The 18468-nt window shown below is 43.6% G+C and overlaps 3 protein-coding genes across 4 annotated transcripts; 1 reads left to right on the top strand and 2 right to left on the bottom strand.

The window, feature by feature from the left end:
• Positions 1–245: 245 nt before the first annotated feature.
• Positions 246–5925, bottom strand: nfil3 (nuclear factor, interleukin 3 regulated). Of its 2 annotated transcripts, none has more exons than XM_038970245.1 (2): positions 5735–5925; positions 246–2061 (listed from the first exon to the last, which is right to left on the bottom strand). In XM_038970245.1, the coding sequence occupies exon 2, from the start codon at positions 1904–1906 to the stop codon at positions 521–523; it is 1386 nt and encodes a 461-aa protein (XP_038826173.1). In that variant the 5' UTR covers positions 1907–2061; positions 5735–5925; the 3' UTR covers positions 246–520. The 2 variants fall into 2 exon arrangements, with proteins under 2 accessions (XP_038826173.1, XP_038826174.1); XM_038970246.1 differs by lacking the exon at positions 5735–5925 and adding an exon at positions 5282–5458.
• Positions 5926–8675: 2750 nt separating this feature from the next.
• On the top strand, positions 8676–18464 carry LOC120026160. The gene is made up of 3 exons (XM_038970987.1): positions 8676–8684; positions 13237–14740; positions 17785–18464. Exons 1-2 carry the CDS (start codon positions 8676–8678, stop codon positions 14218–14220), a joined length of 993 nt encoding a protein of 330 aa, XP_038826915.1. The 3' UTR covers positions 14221–14740; positions 17785–18464.
• Positions 14530–16219, bottom strand: LOC120026159 (trichoplein keratin filament-binding protein-like). Its single transcript, XM_038970986.1, has 2 exons — positions 14770–16219; positions 14530–14684 (listed from the first exon to the last, which is right to left on the bottom strand). The coding sequence occupies exons 1-2, from the start codon at positions 16217–16219 to the stop codon at positions 14530–14532; spliced, it is 1605 nt and encodes a 534-aa protein (XP_038826914.1).
• Positions 18465–18468: the final 4 nt, after the last annotated feature.

Here is an 18468-nt window from a genome sequence, read left to right as displayed (position 1 = left end):
GGCATCCCTTCATGTACATGCCTCACCTGTAGTTTTTCCCCTGCTAAACTCTTCAGAGATTGTAACGGATATGAACAGTTTCTGATGAGTGTATTGCATTAATCCTACCAGTTTCTGATGAGTGTATTGCATTAATCCTACCAGTGTCAGAGACAATGATTTATCTGCATCCTTGCCGTGAACTGTTTGTTGAAATACTTAACAGATCAACTGAAAATAATACTGCTAAATTACACACACACGCACAAGGTTCAGTGCTTACACATATTTATTGTCAACAAAAAGTCACCATTTACAACAAAACTTTTCAAAAGTTGACGTAAAATGTGCATGTACAGTAGTAGCCTCAGCCTGACATTTGGCTTTGGGTTACAGGTGGAGTTATGAAGAAGATACGCCGAACTACAACAGCAAGTGCACAACACACCATTCATTTTAAATGTACTGCATTTATACACCATATCAACCGCACAGTGCAATAGTAAATACAGTGGAAAACAAGGCATTGTGCAAACAGAACTCATTTTGAGTAACATCCTTTCGATAATGACTCATGATCAGCAGTGCTTTTGGTTGATTCTATCACGGACCCTTGCCTCGATGTTATCAGTCTTTTCAGAGACAAAACTTCTGCAGACAGGTCAGCTATGCCTCGTTTTAAGTACAAGTTCTCAGAGTCTGAGTGGGCGTAGGAGCCGTCTTCAAGGTCCAGAGTGAGTTTTTTGGAGACAGGGACCGGGGACAGCCTGTTCTGGTAGCCATTTTGTGGCTTCTCTGAGCTGTCTTTGTGCCAGTGCTCTGGCTGGTGGGTCCAATCCCGGATGTTGGTCACTTGGAGTGACAAGGGGCTGAGGGACGACTGCATGTAGTCTGCCACGGCACCCTGGCCCCTCTGGTAGCCTTCTCTGGCCGACATGTCGATGGGAGAGGAGGACTTTCCAGAAGAGTCGTAGTCAGGGTCGATGGCCTCCACTTTGATTGGAATGGCCCTGTTCTTGAGCCGCAGTTTGTGGGGCAGAGCCGACGAACAAGCATCTGGCACTTTGAGGCGGGATACGATGACGCTCTTCGGGTCGGCGGCATGTGGCATGGGGCCTTTGGGGACCTGCTGCTCATCCTCGCCGTCCGAGGACTTACTCACGGCACCGTCGTCCGAGGTCCTCGGGGAGTTGCTGATCGACCTGGTGAGCGGCAGGAACGGGGAGGGTTGGGAGTAAACCCCGGGGAAAGGGCTGGCAATGTAGTTCCTGTACAGTTCGTATGGACTGCTCCTCTCACGCACGTAGCTTCCGTGCTCGGCTGGCTCTTGCTTGATGATCTCGGGGGTCCTGCACATGCTACCCTTGGTCGCTGTAGAGATTTCGGCCATGTCAGACTGCGTGCTGTGAGGGGAGTGCTTGATGACCGATATGCAGCTGCTGCCCAGGTGAGGGGACTCCAGGTCCCTGATGCAAGAGCCTCGGGCTTCGCCCGGCGAGACAAAGTCGTGGTAGAGGGCGGCCGTTGACACAGAGATCTTCTGCACCTCCTGCGTGTAGGCCGCAGAGCTGACCAGGCCGAATTTGAGTTTCAGGGCCAGCAGCTCTCCTTTGAGGGAAGCGTTCTCCTCGCCCAGGGCCAGCAGCTTGTTCTCCAGCACCATGTCGTTGAGGCGCCGCTTCTCCCGCGAACGCTTGGCCGCCTCGTTGTTCTTGCGCCGCCTCTCCCAGTAGAGATTGTCTTTCTTCTCGTCCGGAATGAACTCCCGTTTCCTGCGGCAGGAGGTGCCTTTGGCCTTGAAGGGCATGGCAGAGAGCTTGTGGTCCATCAGATCCCTGTTGGCCTCTTGACGGGGCACAGCCAGAAACAGGGCATCCTCTCCGCTGTAGGAGCCATTTGACAGTGGCTCGCTTTTGATGGTCTGCATATTTCAACGATTGGGATATTTGTGTTCAAGAAACTCATAGGTCCTTAGTCCTTTTGACTGGACATCTCGTTATCTTAAACCAAAAGGTACCAATGACATTTGTGTCCAACAATGGTAGTTCCAACAGGGGAATAGTCCTTTAGAATTCACCAAAGCTGTTGAGAAAAGAAAAAAGGGGAAGTTTTAGATATCAAAGTTTAAGATCAGATGGTTTTTCACATTTGTCTTTGGCTTCCATTTCATGTGCTTAGTCACAGTGTACATCACTATCACATTAATCTTTCGGCTGAGTAAACATAGATGTTGCTTAGTACTCAGAGTACTGTAAGAAACAAATTCTTGAAGATTATATTCACGCTCACCTTTTCTACATACTGCTTAATAAAGGGAAAGTATTGTGTTTGAAGTTTTTGATGGGTATTTTTTGTGCAGAACATACCATATATACCATATATACCCGAAAAGGAGTAGCCAGGCTAGTTAAGCAAGCCAGGCACCATAATATGGTTTTGTCTTCAAACGTATCAGTGGATGAACTTGAAAAACTGTATCTGGAGTTAGTGATGCCATAATAATCTTATAACGTTTAGTATAACTAACTCTCAAAGTAGCTGAAATCCTCAGCGGTTTTGAGATGTGAAATATCCTCCACATCATTATTAAAACTCATTTTGTAATCTAGACTTTGGACATCTTGTATTATTACACCATAAAGTAAAGCAACTTTTACAGCAGAGGAAAATTAATGTCTTGAGCTCAGTTGAGCTTCGTAACAAATGACGGAATGTCTGCATAGTAAGCTTATGTAATGGCTTTAACATTCCCCTCCTGCTTAACAGTAGATTTACACCAGTCCATGTCCAATTAAATACACTGTTTAGGTATAGGTATGTATTATTCTTTATTATAAACTGGGTGGTTCGAACCCTGAATGCTGATTGGCTGACAACTGTGGTATATCAGATACCGTATACCATGGGTATGACAAAAACATTTATTTTTACTGTTCTAATTATGTTGGCAACCAGTTTATAATAGCAATAAGGCACCTCAGGGGCTTGTGGTATATGGCCAATATTGCTGTATGCAGGCACATGCGTAAGAAAGGCTTACGCTGTGATATATTGGCCATATACCACACCCCCTCGGGCCTTATTGCTTAATTCTGTATTGTTTACTGACAGGGTGCCTGTGAACAGGTTACACCACTGAGGGTGGCCCTTGGCCACACATCTTACAACTCTGAGCCTGCTGGCCATCTATGAACGTTTGAACATCTGGAAGAACAATCTTGCCTTAATGGCCATCTACTCTTATAATCTCCACCCGGTACAGCCAGAAGAGGACTGGCCATCCCTCAGAGCCTGATTCCTCTCTAGGTTTCTTCCTAGGTTCTTGCCTTTCTAGAGAGTTTTTCTTTAGCCACTGTGCTTCTACATCTGCATTTCTTGGTGTTTGGGGTTTTAGGCTGGGTTTCTGTATAGCACTTTGTGACATCTGCTGATGTAAAAAGGGCTTTATAAATACATTTGATTGATTGATGTTACTCATCCTGAGAGGGGACATAAACTGTTAAACTTTGCAACCTCTTCAGATCACAATATCAAGAGGGAGATGCTTGCTGAACCAGGTCTCCATTTCCCTATTATAATAGACCAATCAGATGCCCTATCTTCATTCTTCACTAGAGAAAATGTATTACAGTGGATTCAAGGTTTTATTAACTATTACCATTAGTTGGGTCCCATTCTCTCTCTCCCTCTCAAATTCTAATTCAAATTGGCTTATTGGCATGGGAAACATGTTTACATTGCCAAAGCAAGTCTTTATTGATCTCTTTCTCTCCCTCTCTCTTTCTCCCTCTATAAGTACAGTGTAGGAATTAGGTAAAAACATTGTCATAAATACATTAGACTGTCCATCTGTATCTACAGACAAAGTAGATGCTTGTAACAAGTACAACCTTTCCAGGACGAATGGAGGACAAGACTACTCTGACATTTTAGGGTGACACAACTGCGAAATCCATTGGTCGGAGAGTGGCGAAAATTATGCGATTTTTGAGCGCGCACGACCCCATTCAGGCTCTACAAATGATGTCATCGCCAGAGGTCTTTAAGCACTAAGTCATGCACACTGAAACAATCCCCGTTTCAAAACAGTCTAGGAGGAAAAGCTATTTGCTATTTCCTTGCGGCAAGTCAGTTGAACAGCAAGATCTATTAGTGCCGTAAACCCACTACCCTAAACATAGATGTTTAGCTCCAGTCGTAAAAGAGCTGCGAGACCGCCTGACAATGACCTTCAATGGTCAAGCTCGGTGGTGCGTTCAAATCGAATGAGATAAACAGCTCGGAGCCAAAGGCGTGGTCCTTTAGTAACCACCGCCTAGGTTTATAGTCAGATTAAGCAGCAATGGAAGAAGAAAAAAAAACTACGCAGCTATACTGTAGTTACATTGTGTTCCTATATTAGAGCCTACACCGTGCTCCCATAACTCCCCAAAACAAGGAACAAAGGAATGCGTCCAGTCATAATCATCACACGTGGTCGGACAGAAACAACAAAATAAAAACAAAATCAGTGAACAATGACGTCAGACTCACACAATTGACACTATGCTAACTAAAGGGCCGAAACACGTGCGAATGAGTCTGCGATGTTTTTCTACACATTTATAATGGAGTTGTTTTTTTTGGAATGAACTTGAGTCAATATCGCGGTAATAATGTAGGCAACAACGGTATAATAACGTGTTATACTACGGTAGCATACAATGTCGCCAAACGCGCACCAAATGGAACAATACACTCTGCAAATATTGATTCCCCGCTCTTTTTTTGATACCATGCTCGGATTTGTGAGTCATTTTAGCCTATGGGCAACAACTCCAGACAGTCTATAGGTGTAGCGTGCAAAGTTCCTCAATCGTTAAACAGCGACGGAATGTTCTGATTGTCAGTTGAACGGACCCGAAAGAATGAGGTGCTCGTTCACCGTCATGTCCCATTGCCCCTGATTACTTCATTGTGTCAGGATTATAAAATAAGCGCGATCAACTCCATCCCTCCCCAGCAAATTCTGTGGCTGAGGAGGTTATGCAATGTTAGCCTATACAGGACTGGTAATTGGTTTAAAGAAAAATGATCTAACACTAAGAACAAATACATGTCTACTTGAAATAGATTACCCAAGCCTATTTCCTCAGAGGAAAGCATATACACATATGTAGTACCATGCATATTTTGCTTGCTGTATTGGTATGTAGGCTAATGCCCATTTTAAACTGCAACGGTGTGAGGTAAAGCAGTGCTTGGATAAGCCACCAACACAGGCATATTAGGCTATTATATATATAAATATATATTGTTTTACTTATTTCCATCCGCAGAGAGACAGCAGCAAATCCACCCACATCGAATTCCAGGTCACTGTGCCATGTTCCGTCTGCGCGTAATGTTTACTGGTAGTTATCGAGCCTATAATGATACTAAATATCAAACTAAACCGCACGCTCGCTACTGTAGCAACATGTGAAGTCTCCAGCCGTTACAGCTAACAAAGCAGGCGAACCTCATACGTAACATCATACGTGATACCACAGCTATCCAACTAGCTAATTGCACAGTAATACACTTGTTATGAGTTAATGTAATACGTTTAAAAAAAATAACAGGTAAACTTTTTAAATTAATGAATATGGTGCAATACAATAGCTAGAGATTTTGTCTATAGAGACAAAATAGTTAGGGCGGCCAACTAGACTGCGTAAACATAATTTCTACCAGTATGGCTGGCTTTCCAACGCTTAACTAAAATAAAAATTACCTTTTCAAGCATCAGGTTGATAAAAAAAAAGTATTGTTTTCCGGTGTATACCGTGTAAAAGAGTATAGGCTGAGTTTCTGATATACAAAAACAAATCGTTTTGCCGGAGGCAAAATCCAGTAAATTTGGAGTAGCGTTCCTTGTCTGCTTCGCTTTTCCTTTCGGAGTGACACTAGTATTCTGCCAGCAGCACAAACGGTGACGTATGCTAATGAAGAATTCTTCAAAATAAAAGCCCGCATTTCAAAACATTGCAATGTGGTTAACTAATTCATTTAAGATATTAGATTTTAATCAATGGACATTTTTATTGTGATTAGAAGCGAATGAAATAAGGACTTTATGCAAACAATTACACATATGCTTCTAAAAACATTTTTTAAGACAACTATATCGAAAAAATACAATGTTCAGATAATGTTCACAATATTGGGCTTTCCACTCCACCCATTCCGTTGGTCCCAATGCAATACACTGTAGGGCCTATACATTACATATTGGCTTATAGAGAAAAAAACGATTCTATGTGCCTCTGGTTAAAGTGTGGTTGGGTATACTCAATAGGCTCTGTAGAATCTATAGATGGTGTTTTTGGGGTACTGAGGTCTATATACCCAGTAACAGTTTATACTCCAACCATTCCATTCACTGTAATGCCTATAAATTACATATTGGCTTATAAAGAAAAAAATGAGGTACTAAAAAAATATATAACACTTTAGCCAAAGGCACATAACTATTTTATTTCTCTATAAGCCAATATGTAATTTATAGGCCCTACAATGTATTGCATTGGGACCAATGGAATGGGTGGAGTAGAAAGTGATGCTGGGTGTTTAGACCACAGTCCCCCAAGAAACAAAACCCATATATAGATTCTACAGACCCTACTGAGTATTCCCAACCCTACTTAGAAATACAAAAAAAAATCTGCAATCGTGCTTCCAGCATAATATCCTGTTGCCAGGAGAACAGTAATCGAAGTGACCGCTGCCTCGTGAATTTGTGTTAGTAGGTCAGTGGAGAAGTGTATTGGCGGCGTGCTGTGAGTGACAGCCCATGCAGCCAATTGAAACCCAGCATTTTCTGTTTTGAGCCAATGATTCTTTATTCCAGTAGACATATCAAGTCTGATGCTCGTGAAGTCGCAAATCTTTTTCGGGGAACACAGTAACATGAGATATTCATATCAATGGAAGAATCTAAAACATTGTGAATTTTGATTGATGGCAGTTTTTTATATTTTAATTAGATGGAAACATTTCAAGTACAAATATGATTCTAGAAAAAAAAAACATTAATGTTAAAGATTTTTGCATTAAAGTAACCAAAGTCAACTCTTTAGTGAGCTAACATACACCACCGCATATAGTACATTTATAACAATGAAGTGACCCTGCAAAACAAGTGTCCTCTATTGACTAAAATAGATAAAAACTAGATATGATGCCATATTTGATGCCATATTTAGAGGCCATTTAAATAATTTTGGTTATAATATATATATATATTTTTTTTTTTAATGACCATAACTTAGGCCAAGTTAATATGAATCGAATTGTGCAGTTTAGTTTCTAGGCTACTCAAGAAAAATGACTTGGAGTAATGGAACATGAGCATATAACCGTGGCTATTTATTTTACACCTGCCCTCAACAATGACTAGACTAACTGATTGACACAAGTAAGATAATTTTTCCAAATTGCTAAATTATGCGATGAAGGATGAAAAACGAATTAGTATGAGCAGTACTAATGTGTAGGTAGGGCTTACAGACTCATGCTCTTTATAAACAAAGTGCGACATCACCTGGCGGTAAAGTCCATATTCATGATTTTGCAACCTTAACAATTTTGTAACTGTAATTTACTGTTCAACGTATGTTTGAATAATAAACGAACTAGGCATGCAATAGGACCATTGTCGTTTAGGGGATTTTAATCATAACATACCGTTCATTTAAATTTTATAATAGGCTTCAATCGTTTTAAGCCAAAACCGATTTTGGAAGGGCAACACAACAGCATAATATCAACAACAACATTTTAAAAAGGTTCTAACAGTCAATGGGGATTCAATCCAAAAATCTGTGTGATTTTGACAAAATGATTTGCTTTAGGTTTTTCACCTCGGCACATAGCGACGCCAACTGATGCCTTAAATGTCCGTTCTCAATCATTTCACCTGAGACGATTGTAGCAGGTGAACTTGTCATTATTTCTGGCGTCGTTGCTTCTTTTGACACTAACTGTTTACTGCAAGAGCTGGCAAAATATTGCGGCAACTTGTCTTTTTCAGGTTGAATGTTAGACCTACTTGAATTAGGCTTACTTTCTTTTGCGCAATCCCATTGTATCAATTCTTGCTCATCCATATGGCGCATAGGCCTAGTCCCATTGTAGATGCACAGTTGACCACTGTTCTTTATTTCATTGTCGTTATCTGTAGAAGCTCTGTTAAACAAATTCGTTTGTTGCTTTAGAGGTTTGTTAGCTTTGAACCTTAATTTGTGAGGTAAAAGGTACATTGTCCCACCGTCAGATGTTTCGGTGGTTGTTCTGTCATGGGCTTGTGCGCCCCTTTCATTTCTTTCCGAAGAGCACGGCTCTATACCGTGACTCTGACCGTCAGTTGAGATTCCTTTATTTGCGCGGTCGAGATCCACAGGTGTGATTCCATTTGCAAAATCTTCAATGTTGGCATCTCGCGCATGGTGCGCACGTGCATTGGAGTATTGAGCGCTTGTCCGAATCACTGAGTATGATATGTCGACATTTGGAGAGGTGCTATATCTGGATGGTGATTCAAATATATGAGAAGGATAATGTCCAACATTGCATGCAACACCAACATTTCTGTAGCACTGATAGTCATTCAAAATTGGCACAGGTGGATAAGAATCGGGTACTCCAGCTCCGGAGAAACATTCCTTGTCCGGAGAATGGAATTGGTGAGAAACATCTGAACAGTTAAGATGGGTTCTTCGACAGGTGCCAACATTGGGGAAATCTGGGTTATGGATAAATCCAGGAACATCAGTAAATATATTGTCCGACACATCTTTTGAAACGTTAAACTTTGTGCCAAATGACACATCGGGTGGCAGCATCCAAGGAGCCGCACGAGGGACGCTAGTTGAGGACGGATGAAAACAATGTGTTGAGAAGTGTTGTTCATCAACGGGTTTATCGCGACCACCGTCCACTCCAATGGCGCGATATTGAACGGCTGAAAGGGTCGCTCTTAGTTTTTCGTTCTCTCTGAGAAGTTCATTTGCTCGCCCCTCTAACAGAATCCCTTCCATTCTCCGACGCTGCCTTGACATTTTCGCTGCCTCGTTGTTTCTTTTCCTTTTGAACCAATAATTGCCATCTTTTTGCTCCTCAGGTATGAACTCTCTCTTTCTGCGCACTCGTAGTCTCCCTTTAGGACTAAAGGTCGAATTTAATCCCAAAACGGAGTTTGCGTAAAGACGCACAGGGCTGCTGGTGTTGTCACCAGACTCCTGAGAAGGAGAGGACAACATGGTGGTCGTGGACATGACTTTTGGATAAAGCGATGTATCTTGGCTAGTCTGCATCCCACCTACACTTATCCATTGTTTTGCCATAAATTATGTGCGTAAATCCAACCTTTTTTCTGTGCACGGGCAACGTCCATTCTGTAGGCCACAACTTCGAGGTCCATCTATGTGCATGCCTTTTACGTGAATTCAGAGGGAAATTCGAGGATGCTGTCATTGTCAGTTGGATCAGTGAGGCACGCCTACACTTTGCAAAACCACAAGGATAAATCGAGTGAAGCTGTGTCTGTTATGTTTTTACGCGCCAGCCCAGCATCGGGCAGCTCGTGCACTTTTGTTAATCACAATGCAGCATTTTACAGCGCTCTACGTTTTGATCTGAACCAAGGTCACCCCCCCATTTCAAAAACGTAGAAATGGGATGCCAGCACGGGAGAGATATCAAAACCACTCAACTTGTATGTTCACTGCAAAGATTAGGATTATTTCAAATATTCTTACTTTAATACTATTTTATGTTCATTGTAATGCATTTATATATTTTGGCTTTTGATGGTAAAGGTTATGTAAAAGGAACCTTCTCCCCTTTTTGCTGTTTTCTCGGAAAAAAGTATCAGCAGAGGATATTTTATCAACTAAATATTTTACATTACATCGCTCTTCTTCAGGGGATGAAGTGGATATATATAACAAATACAATATATATATAGATATACAGTACACTCCGTAATTATTAGCACAGTGAAGCATTTTTTCCTCTTTTGGCTCTATACTCTAGAAATTTGGATTTGAAATCAAACAATGACAACGAGGTTAAAGAGCAGAATGTCAACTTTAATTTGAGGGTATTTTCGTCCATATCGAGTGAACCGTTTGATGTAGTCATTGCGTGCTATGCATATGGGACCAAATACTTAACCTTTTACTACTTTAATAGACATATAAGTGAATTTGTCCCAATACTTTTGGTCCCCTAAAATGGGTGTACTGTGTACAAAAAAGCGCTGTAATTTCTAAACGGTTCATCCGATATTGTAGTGAATATTCAGGGAGAAAAAGGTGTAGATTCTCGCGCAGAGCGCGGCAGGTGTTTATTTCGCCTTCGCAGAAGGCAGGAATCAAGGTCACGGGTAGGCAAACAAGCAGGTGAATCAAAAAACTAGGACTGAAGGCTATAACTGGTTCTCACAAACGAGCCAGGAACATGCTTAGTAGAGTCAAAACGAGCAATACCTCACAAAGACACAAACAGAACGAACTGAACTAAATAAGGAGCTGATGAGACCAGGTGAGTAACTAACACAGGTGAAATCAATGAACAAAAATGAAAGACAGGGGCTACGTTCAAGAACACAAAGAAACAGAACACACGGTTGACTAAGAATATAAATACAGAACTTTACAGATATGGATGAAAATACCCTCAAATTAAAGTTGACAGTCTGCAATTTAACATCGTAGTCATTGTTTGGTTTCAAATCCAAACTGTTGACGTATAAAGCCAATGGAAGAAACAATGCTTCTCTGTCCCAATAATTATGGAGGGGACTGTATTGATTGAATTATACATCTTCAGTTACACTCCCGTGGAATGATGAAAAATAAGAAATAGTTTTGTTTGACTTTTATTTTCAGGTTTACTCTGATCAGTTTAAACTTAAAGTGAACATATACAGTGCATTCGGGAACTATTCAGACCCATTTACATTTTGTGACATTACAGCGTTTTTCCAAAAAATGATTAAATTGTTTCTTTCCCCTGTCTACAAACAATACCCCATAATGTCAAAGCAAAAACAGTTTTTTATACAGTATCAGTCAAAAGTTTGGACACACCTACTCATTCAAGGGGTTTTCTTTATTTTTAATATTTTCTACATTGTAGAATAATAGTGAAGACATCAAAACTATGAAATAACACATGAAATTATATAGTAACCAAAAAATTTGTTAAACAAAATGATTCTTCAAAGTAGCCAGCCTTTGCCTTGATGACAGCTTTGCACACTTTTGTCATTCTCTCAACCAGCTTTATGAGGTAGTCACCTGGAATGCATTTCAATTAACAGGTGTGCCTTGTTAAAAGTTCATTTGTGGAATGTCTTTCCTTCTTAATGCATTTGAGCCAATCAGTTGTGTTGTGACAAGGTAGGGTTTGGTATACAGAAGATAGCCCTATTTGGTAAAAGACCAAGTCCATATTATGGCAAGAACTGTGATGTGATGAGGTTGCACCCAGGAGCAGAGAAGAGACCAGAGGAGGAATCAGTGGTTTAGGATAAACGTAAATACTTTACTGAGAAACGGTAACAGGAGGATCACAGTAACACTGGGAAAACAACAAACACTAGGTTTTGAAAACTCACTCAGGAGACAAACACACACGGCAAACTAATCAAGCTTCTGCAAAAGGAAACAGAAAACACACCTCTCTTAAAGAACAAGAAGACCCGCACACTGTTTACAAAAGCTTTGTTAACAGGGAAATCATAATGCGTTATAGAACACACCTGAGTGTCATTAATGTCTCTAGGACGGTTTCTGCCGCCTCCTGGTGACAGGTGGAACCATGACAAGAACAGCTAAAATAAGCATAGAGAAACGACAGTCCATCATTACTTTAAGACATGAAGGTCAGTCAATCTGGAAAATTTCAAGAACCATCAAGCGCTATGAAGAAACTGCCTCTCATGAGGACGCCACAGGAAAGGAAGACCCAGAGTTACGCTATGCGCTTCAGCACTCGGCGATCCCGTTCTGTGAGCTTGTGTGGCCTATCACTTAGCGGCTGAGCCGCTGTTGCTCCTAGACGTTTCCACTTCAAAACAACAGCACTTACAGTTGACTGGGGCAGCTCTAGCAGGGCAGAAATTTGACAACTGACTTGTTGGAAAGGTGGCATCCTATGACGGTGCCAGGTTGAGCTCTTCAGTAAGGTCATTCTACTGCCAATGTGTCTCTACGGAGATTGCATGGCTGTGTGCTCGATTTTATACACCTGTCAGCAGTGTGTGTGGCTGAAATAGCCGAATCCACTAATTTGAAGGGGTGTCCACATACTTTTGTATATATAGTGTACCTGCCTCCATGGTTATAATGCCATTTGTGCAAATATTGCAATGTATGCCACTGGTTTTTAGGACTCCAAACAATATGATTCTGAAGTCGTATAACCCCCTCACTGGTGCTGTGAAGAAACACTGAAAACTTTGAAAAGACAGAACACATATGAGTACCCCTCCCCCCCCCCCCCCTCAAAATATAAAACTGCAGTGAAGGATACATTACAATTCACCATTTGTTGGGTTGTAGTGCTTGCCGATGATAGTGAGGATGTTTTTGTGGACCAGGGTATTATATTTGTTGAAGGATCCATAGTAACCACTAGTCCCCAAAGTAATCCATAGTAACCACTAGCCCCCAAAGTAATCCATAGTAACCACTAGCCCCCAAAGTAATCCATAGTAACCACTAGCCCTCAAAGTAATCCATAGTAACCACTAGCCCTCAAAGTAATCCATAGTAACCACTAGCCCCCAAAGTAATCCATAGTAACCACTAGCCCCCAAAGTAATCCATAGTAACCACTAGCCCCCAAAGTAATCCATAGTAACCACTAGCCCTCAAAGTAATCCATAGTAACCACTAGCCCCCAAAGTAATCCCTAGTAACCACTAGCCCCCATAGTAATCCATAGTAACAGCTAGCCCCCAAAGTAATCCATAGTAACCCACTAGCCCTCAAAATAACAGAGAATGCCACCTTCCATTCTGTAAGAGGAAACACACACACACACACACACACAAACAAACAAAATCAGACTCGAAATCAAACGATACCTACCAGAGGCCTGTTCCACCCAAAAAAGTGATTTTGTTGTTGATTAATGTGGCAGTTCCAGTTATGTACGTGTATCTCAAGATAGTATTGTAAACTAAGACCAGTCTACCTGTGTCTCACCTGTGTTCTCTATCTTCAGCTCCTCCACCTCAGTCTCCTGGAGTTCCACCTGGTTCTCAGTGTGGTTGGAGCAGACATCAAGAGGTTCTCAGTGTGGTTGGAGCAGACATTAAGAGTCCTCAGTGTGGTTGGAGCAGACATCAAGAGTCCTCAGTGTGGTTGGAGCAGACATCAAGAGGTTCTCAGTGTGGTTGGAGCAGACATCAAGAGGTTATCAGTGTGGTTGGAGCAGACATCAAGAGGTTCTCAGTGTGGTTGGAGCAGACATCAAGAGTCCTCAGTGTGGTTGGAGCAGACATCAAGAGGTTCTCAGTGTGGTTGGAGCAGACATCAAGAGTCCTCAGTGTGGTTGGAGCAGACATCAAGAGTCCTCAGTGTGGTTGGAGCAGACATCAATAGGTTCTCAGTGTGGTTGGAGCAGACATCAAGAGGTTCTCAGTGTGGTTGGAGCAGACATCAAGAGGTTCTCAGTGTGGTTGGAGCAGACATCAAGAGGTTCTCAGTGTGGTTGGAGCAGACATCAAGAGTCCTCAGTGTGGTTGGAGCAGACATCAAGAGGTTCTCAGTGTGGTTGGAGCAGACATCAAGAGGTTCTCAGTGTGGTTGGAGCAGACATCAAGAGGTTCTCAGTGTGGTTGGAGCAGACATCAAGAGGTTCTCAGTGTGGTTGGAGCAGACATCAAGAGTCCTCAGTGTGGTTGGAGCAGACATCAAGAGGTTCTCAGTGTGGTTGGAGCAGACATCAAGAGGTTCTCAGTGTGGTTGGAGCAGACATCAAGAGGTTCTCAGTGTGGTTGGAGCAGATATCAAGAGGTTCTCATTGTGGTTGGAGCAGACATCAATAGGTTATCAGTGTGGTTGGAGCAGACATCAAGAGGTTCTCAGTGTGGTTGGAGCAGACATCAAGAGGTTCTCATTGTGGTTGGAGCAGACATCAAGAGTCCTCAGTGTGGTTGGAGCAGACATCAAGAGTCCTCAGTGTGGTTGGAGCAGACATCAATAGGTTATCAGTGTGGTTGGAGCAGACATCAAGAGGTTCTCAGTGTGGTTGGAGCAGACATCAAGAGTCCTCAGTGTGGTTGGAGCAGACATCAAGAGGTTCTCAGTGTGGTTGGAGCAGACATCAAGAGGTTCTCAGTGTGGTTGGAGCAGACATCAAGAGTCCTCAGTGTGGTTGGAGCAGACATCAAGAGGTTCTCAGTGTGGTTGGAGCAGACATCAATAGGTTCTCAGTGTGGTTGGAGCAGACATCAAGAGTCCTCAGTGTGGTTGGAGCAGACATCAAGAGTCCTCAGTGTGGTTGGAGCAGACATCAAGAGGTTCTCAGTGTGGTTGGAGCAGACATCAAGAGGTTCTCAGTGTGGTTGGAGCAGACATCAAGAGTCCTCAGTGTGGTTGGAGCAGACATCAATAGGTTCTCAGTGTGGTTGGAGCAGACATCAAGAGTCCTCAGCTCCAGGGCTTGGGCTGGAACCAGTGAGTTTAACCATTGATTGATTGGAGTAACAAATGACAAAATATTGGTAGGTTATCCAATTCACCAAAAAATTGCCAAAAAATCTTGTTTTCTGTGTCATCTCCTTCATTCCATTCAGCTCTTCCACCTGCATTCCATTCAGCTCTTCCACCTGCATTCCATTCAGCTCTTCCACCTGCATTCCCTTCAGCTCTTCCACCTGCATTCCCTTCAGCTCTTCCACCTGCATTCCCTTCAGCTCTTCCACCTGCATTCCATTCAGCTCTTCCACCTGCATTCCATTCAGCTCTTCCACCTGCATTCCTTTCAGCTCTTCCACCTGCATTCCCTTCAGCTCTTCCACCTGCATTCCATTCAGCTCTTCCACCTGCATTCCATTCAGCTCTTCCACCTGCATTCCACACAGCTCTTCCACCTGCATTCCCTTCAGCTCTTCCACCTGCATTCCATTCAGCTCTTCCACCTGCATTCCATTCAGCTCTTCCACCTGCATTCCCTTCAGCTCTTCCACCTGCATTCCATTCAGCTCTTCCACCTGCATTCTCTTCAGCTCTTCCACCTGCATTCCCTTCAGCTCTTCCACCTGCATTCCCTTCAGCTCTTCCACCTGCATTCTCTTCAGCTCTTCCACCTGCATTCCCTTCAGCTCTTCCACCTGCATTCCCTTCAGCTCTTCCACCTGCATTCCCTTCAGCTCTTCCACCTGCATTCCCTTCAGCTCTTCCACCTGCATTCCCTTCAGCTCTTCCACCTGCATTCCATTCAGCTCTTCCACCTGCATTCCATTCAGCTCTTCCACCTGCATTCCATTCAGCTCTTCCACCTGCATTCCATACAGCTCTTCCACCTGCATTCCCTTCAGCTCTTCCACCTGCATTCCCTTCAGCTCTTCCACCTGCATTCCATTCAGCTCTTCCACCTGCATTCTCTTCAGCTCTTCCACCTGCATTCCCTTCAGCTCTTCCACCTGCATTCCCTTCAGCTCTTCCACCTGCATTCTCTTCAGCTCTTCCACCTGCATTCCCTTCAGCTCTTCCACCTGCATTCCCTTCAGCTCTTCCACCTGCATTCCATTCAGCTCTTCCACCTGCATTCCCTTCAGCTCTTCCACCTGCATTCCATTCAGCTCTTCCACCTGCATTCCATTCAGCTCTTCCACCTGCATTCCCTTCAGCTCTTCCACCTGCATTCCATTCAGCTCTTCCACCTGCATTCCCTTCAGCTCTTCCACCTGCATTCCCTTCAGCTCTTCCACCTGCATTCCATTCAGCTCTTCCACCTGCATTCCCTTCAGCTCTTCCACCTGCATTCCATTCAGCTCTTCCACCTGCATTCCCTTCAGCTCTTCCACCTGCATTCCATTCAGCTCTTCCACCTGCATTCCCTTCAGCTCTTCCACCTGCATTCCATTCAGCTCTTCCACCTGCATTCCCTTCAGCTCTTCCACCTGCATTCCCTTCAGCTCTTCCACCTGCATTCTCTTCAGCTCTTCCACCTGCATTCCATTCAGCTCTTCCACCTGCATTCTCTTCAGCTCTTCCACCTGGCTCACATTGGTTGTAAGTCTGGCCTGTGTTTCTGAAATGTAATGACAGTAAGGGCTCTATTCAATCTGCACCCTTAAAGCGTTACAGATTGCCAGATATAAATGTAAAAATAATTTCAGATTGCAACATTTGCAGCGTTTACCGTGAATGCAGTCTCTGCTAAGGCGGGAACATCGCCTTTACATTTCAATATGATGTAACGCTGAACTTCAGCTTCACGTTGGGATGGGGGGAATGGAATGGGATGTTGTGGAGTTGGGGGGTGATGTTTGGCTGGGGGTGAATGGAATGGGCAGTTGTGGAGTTGGGGGGTGATGTTTGGCTGGGGGTGAATGGGATGGGATGTTGGAGGTGATATTGGGCAAGTTGATGATGGGATGGGGAATTGGGAGTGTTATTGGGCTGGGGGGAACGGGATGTGGAGTTGGGGGTGAGGTTCTGCTGGGGGGAATGGGATGGGGAGCTGGGGGTAATGGGATGGGGAGCTGGGGGTAATGGGATGGGAAGCTAGGGGTAATGGGATGGGGAGCTGGGGGTAATGGGATGGGGGCCTTGGTGTAATGGGATGGGGAGCTGGGGGTAATGGGATGGGGAGCTGGGGGTAATGGGATGGGGAGCTGGGGGTAATGGGATGGGGGCCTGGGTGTAATGGGAAGGGGAGCTGGGGGTAATGGGATGGGGGCCTGGGGGTAATGGGAAGGGGAGCTGGGGGTAATGGGATGGGGGCCTGGGGGTAATGGGATGAGCTAGGGGTAATGGGATGGGGAGCTGGGGGTAATGGGATGGGGAGCTGGGGGTAATGGGATGGGGAGCTGGGGGTAATGGGATGGGGAGCTGGGGGTAATGGGATGGGGAGCTGGGGGTAATGGGATGGGGAGCTGGGGGGAATGAGATGGAGAGCTGGGGGGAATGGGATGGGGAGCTGGGGGGAATGAGATGGAGAGCTGGGGGTACCTTGTCCCCAGCTCCACTTTCTGCTCCACCACCATGGTCCCCAGTGCTCCCAGCCCAGATGTTCGGCTCTGCGGATGTCTGTCTGTTGACGTTTTGACCTCATTTCTTGTCTTGAACTCTACACCTTTACCTTTAGTGAACTGTACACTTTGACCTCTCGTGACCTCTACCCCAGACATAGTGAGCAGTAGCAGAGGAACAACAAAGACTTGCATCTTCGTATCACAAACACACCTTTCTAATGGAACAGGAGGTAGTCTGAATATCTCTCACCCTTATATGCACACATACATATTCAGGCGCAAGGAACCCACACACACACCTAGCCTGTGCAGGTGTGTGATAGTCAATCATTACCAGTGTTTGTCAACAGCTCTGCAGTGTTACTTACTAGTTTGGTCTGGTTTGGTTAACAGTGTCCTCAACTGCCCTGGGACCAGTTTAAAGGGCTCTGGTCCAAAGAAGTGCACTATATATGGAATAGGGTACCATCTTGGATGCACCCTAGGAGTTTGGAGGATCAAGTGTACATCTATATTGTAATACCACAAACTCGCTCCTAGTTTTATACAGATTTTCTTCATTTTAGGCTCAAAAGAAGATGCCACAGGCCGCTCAGTGTTTGGTATGTGTTTTTTTGGGGTGTTTTTGTGTTTTTGGCAAGTCTGTAACCCTAATGTCACAATGCATACTACCTAATTAGGCCAGTTAGGAAATGTAAGAATGACTACATTACCCATAATGCTCTGTATATCGGCTTCCATAGAACTATGTGACATCATGAAAATCCATCATAAGTCTTTTGGTACAAACCTCACAATGACCAAGGGAACTATGGCTCTGCAAAACAGGTGTTGGAGGTAATGACCAAGGAAGGGAACTATAATGAATCAAATAAGCACTAGGCCTAAAACCTAGGCAACAAACATGAGTGGGTAGGTTTGTCAGCCTACACTGGACAAATAACCTATATCATTACTCTGTGTGAATTCTGTCTCTCTTTGATTCTTTGTCTGCGTTTCTCTGAGCACGTGTCTCTCACTCTCTTTCTTAGATGTCCCTGTCTACAGAGCAGAAGAAGCCCATATGTAACAATGTTTACCTAATTCACTGTACCTACTACCTATGTAACTAATCATTCTCTGGGTGGACAGCATCTGACCAAATTACACAATATTTTAGTTCTGGGTTAACCAAGATTACTATGTAACTACACATGCATTGGGTACTTATTGTAAAGTGTGGGCTTTAATAAAGAGAGGAACAAGGCTGA

Source organism: Salvelinus namaycush, chromosome 31 (genome assembly GCF_016432855.1).
Source record: "Salvelinus namaycush isolate Seneca chromosome 31, SaNama_1.0, whole genome shotgun sequence".
NCBI classification, from domain to species: Eukaryota; Metazoa; Chordata; class Actinopteri; order Salmoniformes; family Salmonidae; genus Salvelinus; species Salvelinus namaycush.
This window is presented reverse-complemented; position numbering and strand designations above follow the sequence as displayed.